The sequence below is a fragment of the Nomascus leucogenys genome, chromosome 19 (assembly GCF_006542625.1).
Source record: "Nomascus leucogenys isolate Asia chromosome 19, Asia_NLE_v1, whole genome shotgun sequence".
Taxonomy (NCBI): domain Eukaryota; kingdom Metazoa; phylum Chordata; class Mammalia; order Primates; family Hylobatidae; genus Nomascus; species Nomascus leucogenys.
Genome location: NC_044399.1, coordinates 59,656,180 through 59,671,829, shown reverse-complemented (window position 1 = coordinate 59,671,829; position 15,650 = coordinate 59,656,180). Strand labels below are relative to the sequence as shown.

The following is a 15,650-nucleotide window of genomic DNA, read 5'->3' as shown; positions in this document are numbered from 1 at the left end:
GGTGGTCTCAACCTCCCAACCTCAGGTGATCCACCTGCCCCGTGGGATTACAGATGTGAGCCACTGTGCCTGGCCCCTAGTTATCCTTTGGATTTAGTTTATGATTTCTAAATGTAATTTTTAAATGTTTCATCTAATTAAATGATTTATCTAATTAAATTTAACAATCCTTTATGTCTTCTGGGTTGTGAGTCATACCTATAAACGTCCTCCCCACTTCAAGATTATTTTTAAATCCCCCGCGTATTCTTCTAGCTCTTCTGTGACTACATCTATCAGAATTAATTTTGTTGTAAAGAATGAGGTAGGGGTCCAACTTTTTTAATGTGATTCTCAAGTTTTTACAATATGTTGAATAATCCATCTTTTCCCCATTGATTTAAGATGCCATATTTATCCTATACTAAGTTACTGTATATATTTAGAACTACATCTGTACTTTCCGTTCCATTGTTCTACTTGTTCAATCATATACAAATACCATGCCTTTTTTTTCTTTCTTTCTTTTTGACACAGGGTTTTGCTCTGTCACCCAGGCTGGAGTGCAGTGGTGCAATCTCAGCTCACTGCAGCCTCTGCTTCCTAGGCTCAAGTGATCCTCACACCTCAGCCTCCTGCATAGCTGGGACTACAGGCATGCACCAGCACACCTAGCCAATTTTTTTTTTTTTTTTTAGTAGAGACAGGGTTGCCCAGATCTCCTGTGCTCAAGTGATCCATCAGCCTCGGCCTCCCAAAGTGTTGGGATTACAGGCATTAGCCACCATGCCCACATTTTTAAAATAATGATAATTTAGTAGAGATGTTGCCCAGATCTCCTGTGCTCAAGTGATCCATCAGCCTCGGCCTCCCAAAGTGTTGGGATTACAGGCATTAGCCACCATGCCCGGCCCACATTTTTAAAATAATGATAAATTTATAATGTTTCTGAACCTTATGCAACTCTCTCATTTATGTTTCCTCATATGCTTCTTGAATCCTACACACTTTTTCTGTATTCAGTTTCCTTCTTCATAAAGTACATCATTTAGTTCTTAGTAGTTCTTTCAGTGAGAATGTGTGATTGGATAACCTTCTCAGTCTTTGCTTTAAAATGTATATTACCCTCATTCTTGATATTTTGGCTAGTGTGGTAGATATTTTAATGAGCTCTTCCATGCCACATCTTAACCTTCCTCCTATTTGGTGGGGTCGGAAACCGAAAAAATTATATTCACTGTATTCCTGGGATCAGGGATGTGAGTATCTTCCACCAATGAGGTGTCCAGGCTGGGGTTTGGAGCAAAATGTTGTGGCTGAGAAGCAAGTGTCTGCAGTGGCAAAGCTCTCCTCCACTGTGGGCTCGTTTCTGGGTGTGAGGCAGCTGTGGCAGAGGCAACAACACAACAGTCACAACAGTAGTTTCCTGGTCTCCAGACTGTAAGAAAATCTACAGATAGAGAGTATTAAAATTGAATTTAGCAAGGATGCAGGACACAGAATCAACCAAAAAGATTATTTCTTTTTTTTTTTTTTTTCAGACTCTCAGCACATTTATTATTTGACTTCTTTTTTTTTTTTTTTTTTTTTTAGAAAAGAACTGTTTTTTATTTAATCTGAAAAAGCATTCTTCATTGTGAACTCTTTTTTTTTTTTATTATACTTTAGGTTTTAGGGTACATGTGCACAATGTGCAGGTTTGTTACATATGTATCCATGTGCCATGTTGATTTCCTACACCCATTAACTCGTCATTTAGCATTAGGTATATCTCCTAATGCTGTCCCTCCCCCTCCCCCCACCCCACAACAGTCCCCGGAGTGTGATGTTCCCCTTCCTGTGTCCATGAGTTCTCATTGTTCAATTCCCACCTATGAGTGAGAACATGCGGTGTTTGGTTTTTTGTCCTTGTGACAGTTTACTGAGAATGATGTTTTCCAGTTTCATCCATGTCCCTACAAAGGACATGAACTCATCATTTTTTATGGCTGCATAGTATTCCATGGTGTATATGTGCCACATTTTCTTAATCCAGTCTATTGTTGTTGGACATTTGGGTTGGTTCCAACTCTTTGCTATTGTGAATAGTGCTGCAATAAACATACGTGTGCATGTGTCTTTATAGCAGCATGATTTATAGTCCTTTGGGTATATACCCAGTAATGGGATGGCTGGGTCAAATGGTATTTCTAGTTCTAGATCCCTGAGGAATCGCCACACTGACTTCCACAATGGTTGAACTAGTTTACAGTCCCACCAACAGTGTAAAAGTGTTCCTATTTCTCTACATCCTCTCCAGCACCTGTTGTTTCCTGCTTTTTTAATGATGGCCATTCTAACTGGTGTGAGATGGTATCTCACTGTGGTTTTGATTTGCATTTCTCTGATGGCCAGTGATGATGAGCATTTCTTCATGTGTTTTTTGGCTGCATAAATGTCTTCTTTTGAGAAATGTCTGTTCATGTCCTTTGCCCACTTTTTGATGGGGTTGTTTGTTTTTTTCTTGTAAATTTGTTTGAGTTCATTGTAGATTCTGGATATTAGCCCTTTGTCAGATGAGTAGGTTGCAAAAATTTTTTCCCATTCTGTAGGTTGCCTGTTCACTCTGATGGTAGTTTCTTTTGCTGTGCAGAAGCTCTTTAGTTTAATTAGATCCCATTTGTCAATTTTGGCTTTTGTTGCCATTGCTTTTGGTGTTTTAGACATGAAGTCCTTGCCCACGCCTATGTCCTGAATGGTATTGCCTAGGTTTTCTTGTAGGATTTTAATGGTTTTAGGTCTAACATGTAAGTCTTTAATCCATCTTGAATTAATTTTTGTATAAGGTGTAAGGAAGGGATCCAGTTTCAGCTTTCTACATATGGCTAGCCAGTTTTCCCAGCACCATTTATTAAATAGAGAATCCTTTCCCCATTTCTTGTTTTTGTCAGGTTTGTCAAAGATCAGATAGTTGTAGATATGCGGCATCATTTCTGAGGGCTCTGTTCTGTTCCATTGATCTATGTCTCTGTTGTGGTACCAGTACCATGCTGTTTTGGTTACTGTAGCCTTGTAGTATAGTTTAAAGTCAGGTGGCGTGATGCCTCCAGCTTTGTTCTTTTGGCTTAGGATTGACTTGGCAATGCGGGCTCTTTTTTGGTTCCATATGAACTTTAAAGTAGTTTTTTCCAATTCTTTGAAGAAAGTCATTGGTAGCTTGATGGGGATGGCATTGAATCTATAAATTACCTTGGGCAGTATGGCCATTTTCACAATATTGATTCTTCCAACCCATGAGCATGGAATGTTCTTCCATTTGTTTGTATCCTCTTTTATTTCATTGAGCAGTGGTTTGTAGTTCTCCTTGAAGAGGTCCTTCACATCCCTTGTAAGTTGGATTCCTAGGTATTTTATTCTCTTTGAAGCAATTGTGAATGGGAGTTCACTCATGATTTGGCTCTCTGTTTGTCTGTTATTGGTGTACAAGAATGCTTGTGATTTTTGTACATTGATTTTGTATCCTGAGACTTTGCTGAAGTTGCTAATCAGCTTAAGGAGATTTTGGGCTGAGACAATGGGGTTTTCTAGATATACAATCATGTCATCTGCAAACAGGGACAATTTGACTTCCTCTTTTCCTAATTGAATACCCTTTATTTCCTTCTCCTGCCTGATTGCCCTGGCCAGAACTTCCAGCACTATGTTGAATAGGAGTGGTGAGAGATGGCATCCCTGTCTTGTGCCAGTTTTCAGAGGGAATGCTTCCAGTTTTTGCCCATTCAGTATGATATTGGCTGTGGGTTTGTCATAGATAGCTCTTATTATTTTGAGATACGTCCCATCAATACCTAATTTATTGAGAGTTTTTAGCATGAAGGGTTGTTGAATTTTGTCAAAGGCCTTTTCTGCATCTATTGAGATAATCATGTGGTTTTTGTCTTTGGTTCTGTTTATATGCTGGATTACATTTATTGATTTGCGTATGTTGAACCAGCCTTGCATCCCAGGGATGAAGCCCACTTGATTATGGTGGATAAGGTTTTTGATGTGCTGCTGGATTCGGTTTGCCAGTATTTTATTGAGGATTTTTGCATCAATGTTCATCCAAGGATATTGGTCTGAAATTCTCTTTTTTGGTTATGTCTCTGCCAGGCTTTGGTATCAGGACGATGCTGGCTTCATAAAATGTGTTAGGGAGGATTCCCTCTTTTTCTATCGATTGGAATAGTTTCAGAAGGAATGGTACCAGTTCCTCCTTGTACCTCTGGTAGAATTCAGCTGTGAATCCATCAGGTCCTGGACTCTTCCAAAAAGATTATTTCTACATATCAACAACATAAAATCAAAATACAATTTACGAGTTCAAGACCGGCCTAGCCAACATGGTGAAACCCCGTCTCTACCAAAAAATACAAAATTTAGTTGGGCATTGTGGTGCACACCTTTAGTCCCAGCTACTCTTGGGAGGCTGAGGTGGGAGATTTGCTTGAACCCGGAAGGCAGAGGTTGCAGTGAGCCAAGATCGCACTCAGGCCCCAGTTTCTAAATACGGAGCTCTTCTTAAAGGAAGCAGAGCTCCCTGGAAATACAGCTGACACCAGAGCCGGGTCAAGACAAGGACAAGATGAACCTGGAATATATTGTTGGGCCAGAAAGTAAAGAAACACTCAACCGGGCACAGTGGCTCAGGCCTGTAATCCCAGCACTTTAGGAGCCTGAGGCAGGTGGATCATCTAAGGACAGGAGTTCGAGACCAGCCTGGCCAACATGGTGAAACCCCCCAATCCCCTAAACCACAGGGCTGGGAGAGCTTTCGGGCTGGTGAATGCATCCGCATGCCCTGAGGGTGGCACTCCCCATGCCACAGGAACAGAAGTGCCTGTGCTTGAGACCCTTCTGGACTTCGCCCTGGGCACCTCCTCATCTGCATCCTTTATGCCTTTTTTTTTTTTTTTTTTTTTTGAGATGGAGTCTCACTGTCACCCAGGCCAGAGTGCAGTGGCAGGATCACAACTCACTGTAGCCTCGACTGCCTGGGCTCCAGTGATCCTCTCACCTCAGCCACCCGAGTAGCTGGGACCATAGATGTGCACCATCACGCCTGGCTAATTTTTGTATTTTTAGTAGAGACAGGGTTTCACCATGTTGCCCAGGCTGGTCTCAAACTCATGAACTCAAGTGATCCACCTGCCTCGGACTTCCAAAGTGCTCGGATTATAGACGTAAGCCATCACACCCGGTCTTCTTTACATTTTTGTAATAAACCAGTAGTAGTAATGAAACTGGTTTCCTGAGTTCTGCAAGCCATTCGAGCAAGTTATCCAGCCCGAGGAGGGGGTGGTAGGTCAGAAGTATGTGAGGCCTCGACTTGTGATTGGCATATGAGTTGGGGGGCAGTCTTGTAGGACTGAGCTGTTAACCTATGGGGTCTGATAGTAACTCCTGATAGATAATGTCAGGATTGAATTGTTGGTGTCCAGAGAGTTGGAGAATTGATTTTCGGTGTGGAAAAAACCCACACATTTGGTGTCAAAAGTGTGAATGGAGAAAGCTTACCTTTAAAATGCTAAATATTATTTCAAGGATATGATATTTTATTTCTTTTGTCAGAACTCTCTTGGAGTCAAGATTCTGCCACTTGGCCGGGTGCAGTGGCTCACACCTGTAATCCCAGCACTTTGGGAGGCCAAGGTGGGTGGATCACTTGAGGACAAGATTTCGAGACCAGTCTGGCCAATATGGTGAAACCCCATCTCTATCAAAAAATACAAAAATCAGCCGGGTGTGGTGGTGCATGCCTGTAATACCAGCTATTCGGGAGCCTGGGAGGCAGAGGTTTCAGTGAGCCGAGATCACGCCACTGCACTCTCCAGCCTGGGCGGCGACAGAGAGAGACTCTGTCTCAAAAAAAAAAAAAAGATTCTACCACCTGGCCAGGGCCTGTGTGTGCCAACATATGTTCTTGTGCCTGCCTGGACGTCCCCTGGCCTCACACAATCATGAATCCTGCCCACAGGCCTGAACACCCACATAATCTACCTCCTTGCGCAGTCACACACTGCATAGCAATGTTTCAGTCAACCACAAACCAGGTATGTGACAGTGGCCCCTAAAATAATACCGTATTTTTACTGCACCTTTTCTGTTTAGATACAAAAATATCATTGTGCTGCAATTACCTCCAGTATTCAGTACAGTAACATGCCTTCAGGTGTGTAGACTAGAATCAATAGGTTACCATATACCCAGGTGTGGAGTAGTGGATACCAACTAGGTTTGTGTAAATACACTGATGTGCACACAGTGAAATTGCCTAATGACACGCATTTATTAGACCCTATCTCTGTCATTAAGCAACGCATGACGATGCTTCCTTCTGCCTGTTTGGCTGATCTCTCTCCCACTTTCCTCCCATTGGCTTTGCCCCTTGACAAAGGGGCATCTTCAGTGAGCATGTGTGGGCCCCAGGTCCCTGCATCCTTGCTAATCTTGATAATTCTGATCTGATGACTTTTCTGATCCGATAAGCCCTCAATATCCAGGTGTCCATCCTGGAATGTTAACAAGGTAGTGGTTGGAAGTGTGGGCTTAGCCCGGCATGGTGGCTCATACCTGTAATCTCAACACTTTGGGAGGCTGAGATGGGAGGATTACTTGAGCCCAGTAGCTTAAGCCTGGGCTTAAGGCTGAGGTGGGAGGATTGGCCAACATGGCAAAACCCGTCTCTACAAAAATACAAAAATTAGCCAGGCATCGTGGCATGCATCTGTGGTCCCAGTTACTCAGGAGGCTGAGGTGGGAGAACTGCTTGAGCCTGGAAGGTCAAGGCTGCAGTGAGCTATGATCCCATCACTGCACCCCAGCCTGGGCAAGAGAGTGAACCCCTGTCTCACAAAAAAAAAAAAAGAAGAAAAGAAGTGTGGGCTCTGGTGTCACTCAGCTCTGAGTCCCTTTCCTGTTTCGACAGGTGTTAGCTGAATGAGCTTGTGCATCAGTTTCTTTTTGTATGAAAAGAGGGAAATAAGAGTACCTGCCCCAGGCCAGGTGCAGTGGCTCACACCTGTAATCCCAGCAATTTGGGAGGCCGAGGCAGATGGATCTCCTGAGGTCAGGAGTTTGAGATCAGCCTGGCCAACATGGTGAAACTCTGTCTCTACTAAAAATACAAAATTAGCCAGGTGTGGTATGTGTCTGTAATCCCAGCTACTCAGGAGGCTGAGGCAAGAGAATTACTTGAACTCAGGAGGCAGAGATTGCAGTGAGCCAAGATTGCGCCATTTCACTCCAGCCTGGGGAACAAGAGTGAGACTCCGTCTCAAAAAAAAAAAAGAAAAAAAAGAGTACCTGCCCCAAAGAAGTATTGTGGGACTATATGAGGACAAGTATACAAAGCACTTAATAACAGTACCTGGAACATGCTATAATCTCAATACATATCAGATATTATTGTTGTCATTTTTAATTAATTAATGTATTTATTTATCTACTGAGACAGGGCCTCACTCTCTTGCCTAGGCTGGAGTGCAGTGGTACAGTCACGGTTCACTGCAGCCTCGACCTCCCAGGCTCAAGCAGTCCTCCCACCTCAGCCTCCTGAGTAGTTGGGCCTACAGACATGCTAATTTTAGTGGCAGTGACGCCTGGCTAATTTTTGTATTGTTTGTAGAGACAGGGTTTCGCCACATTGCCCAGGCTAGTCTTGAACTCCTGGGCTCAAGCAATCCTTCTGCCTTGGCCTCCCAGGGTATTGAGATTATAGGCGTGAGCCACCACACTCACCCCTATTGTTGCCATTGTTCTAGTTGTTGTGATAGAGGAAATGTTGGGAGGTGATGTATCAGCCACCTCTGTGTCCTGTGTCATATCCCTGGGCCTTCCCTCTGACCCAGCAGCATCCGAGGGTCTACTCACTTTGCACTGACAGTGTCTTGCTTCAATTGTACAATACACATGTTCAGTTTCTGTCCTGGGGTGTTTGCAGTGCCTGGGGTGAGACACTGAGGTAAGCCTGCTTGGAATACCCACATGCTAGTCTAGAAGTGGGGGAGGTGTCGCTTCCTGGGGTGATCCTCAACCAGTGAGGGTTGGACACCAATGGATAAATGCCTCTCACTATCATTCCTCAAGTGGACAAAACTGAGAAGAGGCTCTTGGCTCTTCAGAAGATTCCAGTGGGCTCACGTCCAGCTGTCCACCACAGTGCTCAACTCAGCAAAACACCCTGGCACTGGTTTTTCTCGTGGCGCATTGGGCCTGCTTCCTAGGGCCACCTCCTACATAAATGATTTGCATAGAAGGCCTTATTTCAGGCTCTGCTTTCAGGTCTAGTCCAGGATAAAACAAGGGACCAGAAGGCCCTAGAAAGCAGCCTCAGGGAACAAAATTACCCCCTAGGGATGGATGGCAACAAGGACTCCCTTGCTGGTGATAGGTAGGCAGTGAGAACCCTTAGCACGCCACAGCTCCACAATTCCTAAGACCTTCCCTTGCCATGTGGAATGAGGTTTAGAAAGAAATGAGGCACTAGTGGACGCCAGCATTCCAGCACTTGGGAGTTTGGGGCAATGCTAATTATGTGGATTGTGAAGTTAGTTGGCTTCTCTTAGCTGCCTTAGAAGCTTTGCGAGGAGAAAATGAGAGGCTACGGGTTCAGGGCAAGCTGTGAAACCCTGAGGACAGGGTTTAAGCCACTCTCATTTATCACAGCCAGCCAGAAGGCTGTGCTGAAAGCCAATTCCAGGATCTGATCAAAAGAGTGGGGCGACCATGGAGGAGATGGAATGAGCACATCTAGCAGTTCTGCTCTGCTAACTTCTGACACTGACAGGGGCGGGGTGGGCCTTGGGATGTGGACATTTGAGAATATGAAACTCCCAATGCCCGCAAGCTCTCTTGAGAAGGAGAACAGCCCCTCTTATTAGAAGACCTCACATGAGGCAGGCGCTTCACAATATTTTTTAAATTATTGTGGTAAGTTATACATAACATAAAATTTACCATTTTAGCATTTTAACCAATTTTAGGTGTGTAATTCAATGGTATTAAAAACATGCATTCATATTGCCGGGTGCAATAGCTCATGCCTGTAATCCCAGCACTTTGGGAGGCCAAGGCAGGCGAATCACTTGAGGTCAGGAGTTTGAGACCAGCCTGGCCGACATGGTGAAACCTCATCTCTACTAAAAATACAAAAATTAGCTGGGTGTGGTGGTGAGTGCCTGTAATCCCGGCTACTTGGGAGGCTGAGGCACAAGAATCGCTTGAACCTGGGAGGCAGAGGTTGCAGTGAGCCAAGATCATGCCACTGCACTCCAGCCTGAGCAACAGAGACTCTGTCTCAAACAACAAAAACAAAACTCATATTATTGTGCAACCATCACCACCTTCCATCTTTTTTCCAGAACTTTTTTGTCTTCCCAAACTGAAATGCTGTACCCGTTAGCCAGTCACTCCTCATTGTCCCCTGCCCCCAGCCCCTGGGAACCACCATTCTATTTGCTTCACTACATTTTGCTTGTCTTCTTTAAGATCCATCCTTGTCTGCCCTATAGCTTAATAACCAGGGTCGGGTCTCAGCGGAGCCTGACGGGAAAGGCAGTTCCTGATGTGCGCGGCAATTGCTGAGCCACACAAAGACTGCAGCGTCTGCGGGTGCACTCCTCCAGGGGCCAGAGGAGCCCACAGCAGCGTGGGTCTGAGCGTGCTGAGGTGGTGAGCATGGATATAAGACTAGATCAGGAAATGGAGGGCCAGGCGAGGCAGCTCACGCCTGTAATCCCAGCACTTTGGGAGGCCGAGGTGGGTGGATCACTTGAGGTCAGGAGTTGAAGACCAGCCTGGCTAACATGGCAAAACCCTGTCTCTATTACAAAATACAAAAATTAGCCGGGCATGGTGGCACACGCCTATAATCCCAGCTACTTGAGAGGCTGAGGCAGGAGAATCGCTTGAACCCGGGAGGCGGAGGTTGCAGTGAGCCAAGATCGCACCACTACACTCCAGCCTGGGTGACAGAGCCAGACTCCATCTCCAAAAAAAAGGAAATGGAGGTTTAGTGTCATATCAAGGACACCTGGAACTGGCCCTAAACATGCATGATGGGTCTCCTTGAAGCTTGGATCCCACAGGATTCTACAGCTGAGTGGTCCAATACAGGATCCACAGCAAACCAGAGGCAGTGCTACATTCTGAGGGAAATAGGGCAGTTGTACTTGTTAAAATGATAGGATTTTGCATATGCTGGGTTAAATAAAATATATTATTCCAATTCATTTCACCTGTTTCTCTTCTTTTTCTTTCTTCCTTCCTTCCTTTTCTTTTCTTCTTTTCTCTTTTCTTTTCTTTTTTTAACACAGGGTCTCACTCTGTTGCCCAGGCTGGAGTGCTGTGGCACAATCTCGGCTCACTGCAACCTCTACCTCCCAGATTCAAGCAATTCTTGTGCCTCAGCCTCCTAAGTAGACAGAATTACAGGTGCCCGCCACCACGCCCAGCTAATTTTTTTGTATTTTTAGTACAGACGGGGTTTCACCATGTTGGCCAAGCTGGTCTTGAACTCCTGACCTGAAGTGATCCACCCACCTCGGCCTCCCAAAGTGCTGGGATTATAGGCGTGAGCCACCATACCTGGCAATCTTTTCATTTTTTTGTGTGTGTCTACTAGAAAGATTGAAAAGTGCCCATGTGGCTGACATTATATTTCTATTGGACAGTGCTGACCAGAGGAAAATATCATGGAGATGCCAGACAGGTGTCAGCAGAATATTGAAGAGTCAGAAGAATCAGAGAAGGATGCATGTTCGGATGAATTTATTCTGGGAGACCCTTTGTTTACTAAAGAGATTCAGGGCCGGGCACAGTGGCTCAGGCTTGTAATTCCAGCAGTTTGGGAGGCCGAGGCAGGCAGATCTTCTGAGGTCAGGAGTTTGAGACCAGCCTGGCCACCATGGTGAAACCCCATCTCTACTAAAAATACAAAAATTAGCTGGGCGTGGTAGCGGGTGCCTGTAATCCCAGCTACTTGGGAGGTTGAGGCATGAGAATCACTCGAACTGGGGAGGTGGAGATTGAAGTGAGCCAAGATCACGCTACTGAACTCCAGCCTGGGCAACAGAGTGAGACTCCATCTCAAAAAAAAAAAAAAAAAAGAGAGAGACAAGAGAGAATATAAAAGGCCACATGAAGACAAAGGCAGAAGTTGAAGGGAGGCAACCACAAGCAATGTCTGGAGCCCCAGAAGCTGGAAGAGGCAAGGAGGGTCCTCCCCACAACTTTTGGAGGGAGCACGGCTCTACGGACACCTTGGTTTTGGACTTCTGGCCTCCAGAACTGCGAAATGGTTGCTCTAAGCCACTAACTTGTGGTCATTTGTGGCAGCAGCCCTAGGGGACTAAAACATTCTCCCTCCCCACAACTCAACTCCGTGGGCTGTCTCCCTGGAACATGACTGGGAAAGGCAGCACATCAAGGCACACCTTTGGCATTAGCTAAATCTGGAGGGCTAGCTAAATCATGAACATCAATATCTACTCCTTTTTTTTTTTTTTTTGAGATGGAGTCTTGCTCTTGTCACCCAGGCTGTGGTGCAGTAGCACGATCTTGGCTCACTGCAACCTCTGCCTCTTAGGCTCAAGTGATTCTCCTGCCTCAGCCTCCCGAGTAGCTGGGACTACACACACGCACCACCACACCCAGCTAATTTTTGTATATTTAGTAGAGACGGGGTTTTTGCCATGTTGGCCAGGCTGGTCTCAAACTCCTGACCTCAAGTGACCTACCTGCCTTGGCCTCAAGTTTGCTTTTTGTTCATGGAAATCAGCTTCATAAAAAGCATCTTACCCTGAGATGTAGTTTATTTCTGTAAATTTCAGAAGTTGAGTTCAGAATAGACATATCCAGATTTATAAGAATCACAGGCTTCTGAAATATAAGAGGGAAAATAATTTACTTAGGATATGTGACCGGCAAGGCTGTTTTTAAAAAGCCTATTTCTAGCAGCTGGGTGGCCTGACAGAACCAGGTATTAACTAATTTTTTCCTGGACTGTGTTAAATAATTTATTCTTGAAAATGTTAGCTGGGCATAATGCCTCATGCCTGTAATCCCAACACTTTGGGAGGCCGAGGCAGGAAGATTGGTTGAGCCCAGGAGTTCAAGACCAGCTTGGGCAATATAGCAAGATACGTGTCTCTACCAAAAAAAAAAAAAAAAATTAGTCAGACATGGTGGTGCACACCTGTAGTCCCAGCTACTCAGGAGGCTGAGGTGGGAGGACTGCTTCAGCCCAAGAGGTAGAGGGTGCAGTGAGCTGAGATTGTGCCACTGCACTCTAGCCTGGGTGACAGAGTGAGAGTCTCAAAAAAAAAAGGAGAAAGGCAGGAAAGAAAGAAAGAGAGAGAAAGAAAAGAAAGAAAAAGAAAGAAAGAAAGAAGAAAGAAAGAAAGAAAGAGAAAGAAAGAAAGAAAGAGAAAGAAAGAAAAAAAGAAAGAAAGAGAAAGAAAGAAGAAAGAAAAAGAGAAAGAGAAAAAGAAAAAGAGAAAGAGGGAGGGAGGGAAGGAAGGAAGGAAGAAAGAAAGGAAAGGAAAGGAAGGAAGGAAGGAAGGAAGGAAGGAAGGAAGGAAGGAAGGAAGGAAATGTTTGAGTAGTGATCCTGTATCCTCCTCTCTGGGTTTTTTTCTATGACATTCCCCCACCACATCTTTCCCTCTTCCTCACCCTCTATCTCCTGATGAGATTTTTTAGGAGCTGGGGTGCTGGTTGCCATTGGTTCCTTGCGGTGTGCCTGCGTTGCTCCCATCCACCCCATTAACGGGCTCCTGAAGCCCCTGAATATAATGACATCAGTGGGACCACCTGTCTCATTTCACCAGTACCTCTTATCCCAACCTGTGGCTCACCTTGCTCTCTTGGTGCCACCTCCTGGAACACAGGGGTGGCATACTGTAGCTCCTGGGAGTGTTCGGCCTCTGGGCAAAAGATAAGGAATAGGAGTTATTGGGCCAATTATCTGAATTTCTAAGTGCATGAGGGCAGTGGGATAGACTCTGCAGAACATGCTCACCATCTTGGGCTGTGGAAACACACGGCCTGGATCCCACTTCTGGCACAGATTCCTCCTCTGTAAAATGAGAATGACATAAACTGGGGGTTGTGGTGTTTGTGTTAGAAAAGGTGGGTAAATTGCTCAGCAATGCATCTGGAATGTGGCCGTGTTGGCTGAGATTGTTCCATTGTCAGCTGATGATAGGGTTTGGCTGTGTCCTCACCCAAATCACATCTTGAATTGTAGTCCCCATAATCCCCATGTGTCATGGGAGGGACCGGGTGGAGATAATTAAATCCTGGGGGTGGTTTCTATTATACTCTTCTAGTGATAGTGAGTTAGTTCTCACAAGATCTGATGGTTTTATAAGGGGTTTCCCCCTTCCCTTGGCTCTCATTCTTCTCTCTCCTGCCGCCTTGTGAAGAAGGATGTGTTTGCTTCACCTTCCACCATGATTGTAAGTTTCCTGAGGCCTCCCAAGCCCTGCGGAACTGTGAGTCAATTAAACCTCTTTCCTTTATCAATTACCCCATCTCAGGTATGTCCTTATAGCAGCATGAGAATGGACTAATACATCAGCCAAGGTGCTGGGTCTTGTTGACTGCAAAGCAATGTGCAATGCCTGCTTTGAGAGGTGACCATGAAAGACTGTGAAACACAGTGTGGATCATTCTGAACAGATGTGAAAAATCTCCAAGATATGTTGTTACATGAAAAAAAACAAAATCATGGTGTAGAAAGTCATACCTACAATATGCTACGATCACTACCATTTGTTTATTATACACACAGAATATCTGTGGAAGGATTTAAAAAACCAGTTATTACCCCTAGAAAGTGGGACTGGGCATCAGTAGACATTGAACTCTATCCCTTTTGCTCCACCCCCCACTCCCGTATGTCTGTACAACCTTAACAAAATAAAAAGACAAAAACCTGAAACCACCCAAAACACGCAACAAAGTTCTCTTACTTGCTTGTTTTTCAAGGATATTTGCATAGATTCCAACTTCCACGGCTGGGCCTCCACAGTCCCTGGGCACATTATTTCTCATAGCTTTTCCTACGTAAATTGGTACAGAATCATCAAATTAAACCAATTCAGCCACATTTTTCTCATCTCCTCAGCCAAGGAGCAGAATTCCCCCAAAGTTCTGAAACGAAGAGTGATTTGCTCCAATGGCCCAAACTGTTGTCTAACAAAGGAAAACTACAGACTCAACAGGCAGTCTAGACATGGCTTCTCCAAGCCAGGGGCCGTTCTGATTTATTTTCCTGGCTTTCAGAGGAACGTGCTTTGCCTATCAGATTATGCCTGAACTAGCCAGACTTATTTTCTTTCCTTCGCTGAAGAGAATAGTCTGTGGAAGCTTTGTAATATCTTCAAGAGAGTGTAAATGGCCTACTGAGTTTTTGTTTTTTTTTTAAGATGGAGTCTCGCTCTGTCGCCTGGGCTGGAGTGCAGTGGCACCATCGTGATCTCGGCTCACTGCAACCTCCACCTCCCGGGTTCAAGCGATTCTCCTGCCTCAGCCTCCCGAGTAGCTGGGATTACAGTTGTGCACCACCATGCCCGGCTAATTTTTGTATTTTTTTGAGCTGGAGTCTTGCTCTGTTGCCCAGGCTGGAGTGCCATGGTGCAATCTCCGCTCACCACAACCTACGCCTCCTGGTTTCAAGTGATTCTCCTGCCTCAGCCTCCCGAGTAGCTGGGATTACAGGCATGCGCCACAACGCCTGGCTAATTTTTTGTATTTTTAGTAGAGGCGGGGCTTCACCATGTTGGCCAGGCTGGTCTCAAACTCCTGACTTCAGGTGATCAAAGTGCTGGGATTACAGGCATGAGCCACTGTGCCTGGCCAGCCTCGCTGAATTCTATTGTAGCTCCAGCCAGTAACCAAAAATATTAATGCCACTTTTGCAAGAACCTGGACTTTTTATAAGAAGGAGAAATATGTTTTTAAGACATATGAGATGTGGGCCAGGGTGCAGTGGCTCACGCCTGTAATCCCAGTGCTTTGGGAAGCTGAGGTGGGAGGATCACTTGAGGCCAGGAATTCAAGACCAGCCTGGGGAACATAGTGAGACCTTGTCTCTAAAAAGAATTTTGTAATTAAAAAAAAAAAACAACTGTAATCCCAGCACTTTGGGAGACTGAGGCAGGAGGATGGTTTGAGTCCAGGAGTTCAAGACTAGCCTGGGAAACATGGTGAAACCTACAAAAAAAAAAAAAAAAAATTAGCCGGGCATGGTGGTGCGTGCCCGTGGTCCCAGCTACTCAGATAGCTGAGGCAGGAGGAGGCCTGGGAAGTCGAGGCTGCAGTGAGCCATGATTGCGCCACCGCACTCCAGCCTTGGGTGATGGAAGGGAGATCCTGTCTCAAAAAAAAAAAAAAATGTTGGGCGCGGTAGCTCACCAGCCCCAGCACTTTGGGAGGCCGAGGTGGGCAGATCACGAGGTCAGGAGTTCAAGAGCAGCCTGGCCAACATAGTGAAACCCCATCTCTACTAAAAATACAAAAATTAGCCTAACGTGGTGGCAGGCGCCTGTAATCCCAGCTACTCGGGATGCTGAGGCAGGAGAAACGCTTGAACGTGGAAGGCGGAGGCTGCAGTGAGCAGAGATTGTGCCACTGCACTCCAGCCTGGG

The 15,650-nt window shown here is 45.3% G+C and overlaps 1 protein-coding gene across 1 annotated transcript in view; it reads right to left on the bottom strand.

The window, feature by feature from the left end:
* MILR1 (mast cell immunoglobulin like receptor 1) overlaps nucleotides 1-15,650 on the bottom strand; it is a 32,304-nt gene that overhangs the window by 1,411 nt on the left and 15,243 nt on the right. Inside the window, exons 6-9 of the mRNA XM_030800395.1 lie at nucleotides 13,974-14,063; nucleotides 13,019-13,075; nucleotides 12,855-12,923; nucleotides 11,797-11,877 (exon numbers count right to left, since the gene is read on the bottom strand). Of these exons, the coding sequence (XP_030656255.1) occupies nucleotides 11,825-11,877; nucleotides 12,855-12,923; nucleotides 13,019-13,075; nucleotides 13,974-14,063 (269 nt within the window). The 3' untranslated portion in view covers nucleotides 11,797-11,824. The remainder of the gene's footprint in view (nucleotides 1-11,796; nucleotides 11,878-12,854; nucleotides 12,924-13,018; nucleotides 13,076-13,973; nucleotides 14,064-15,650) is intronic.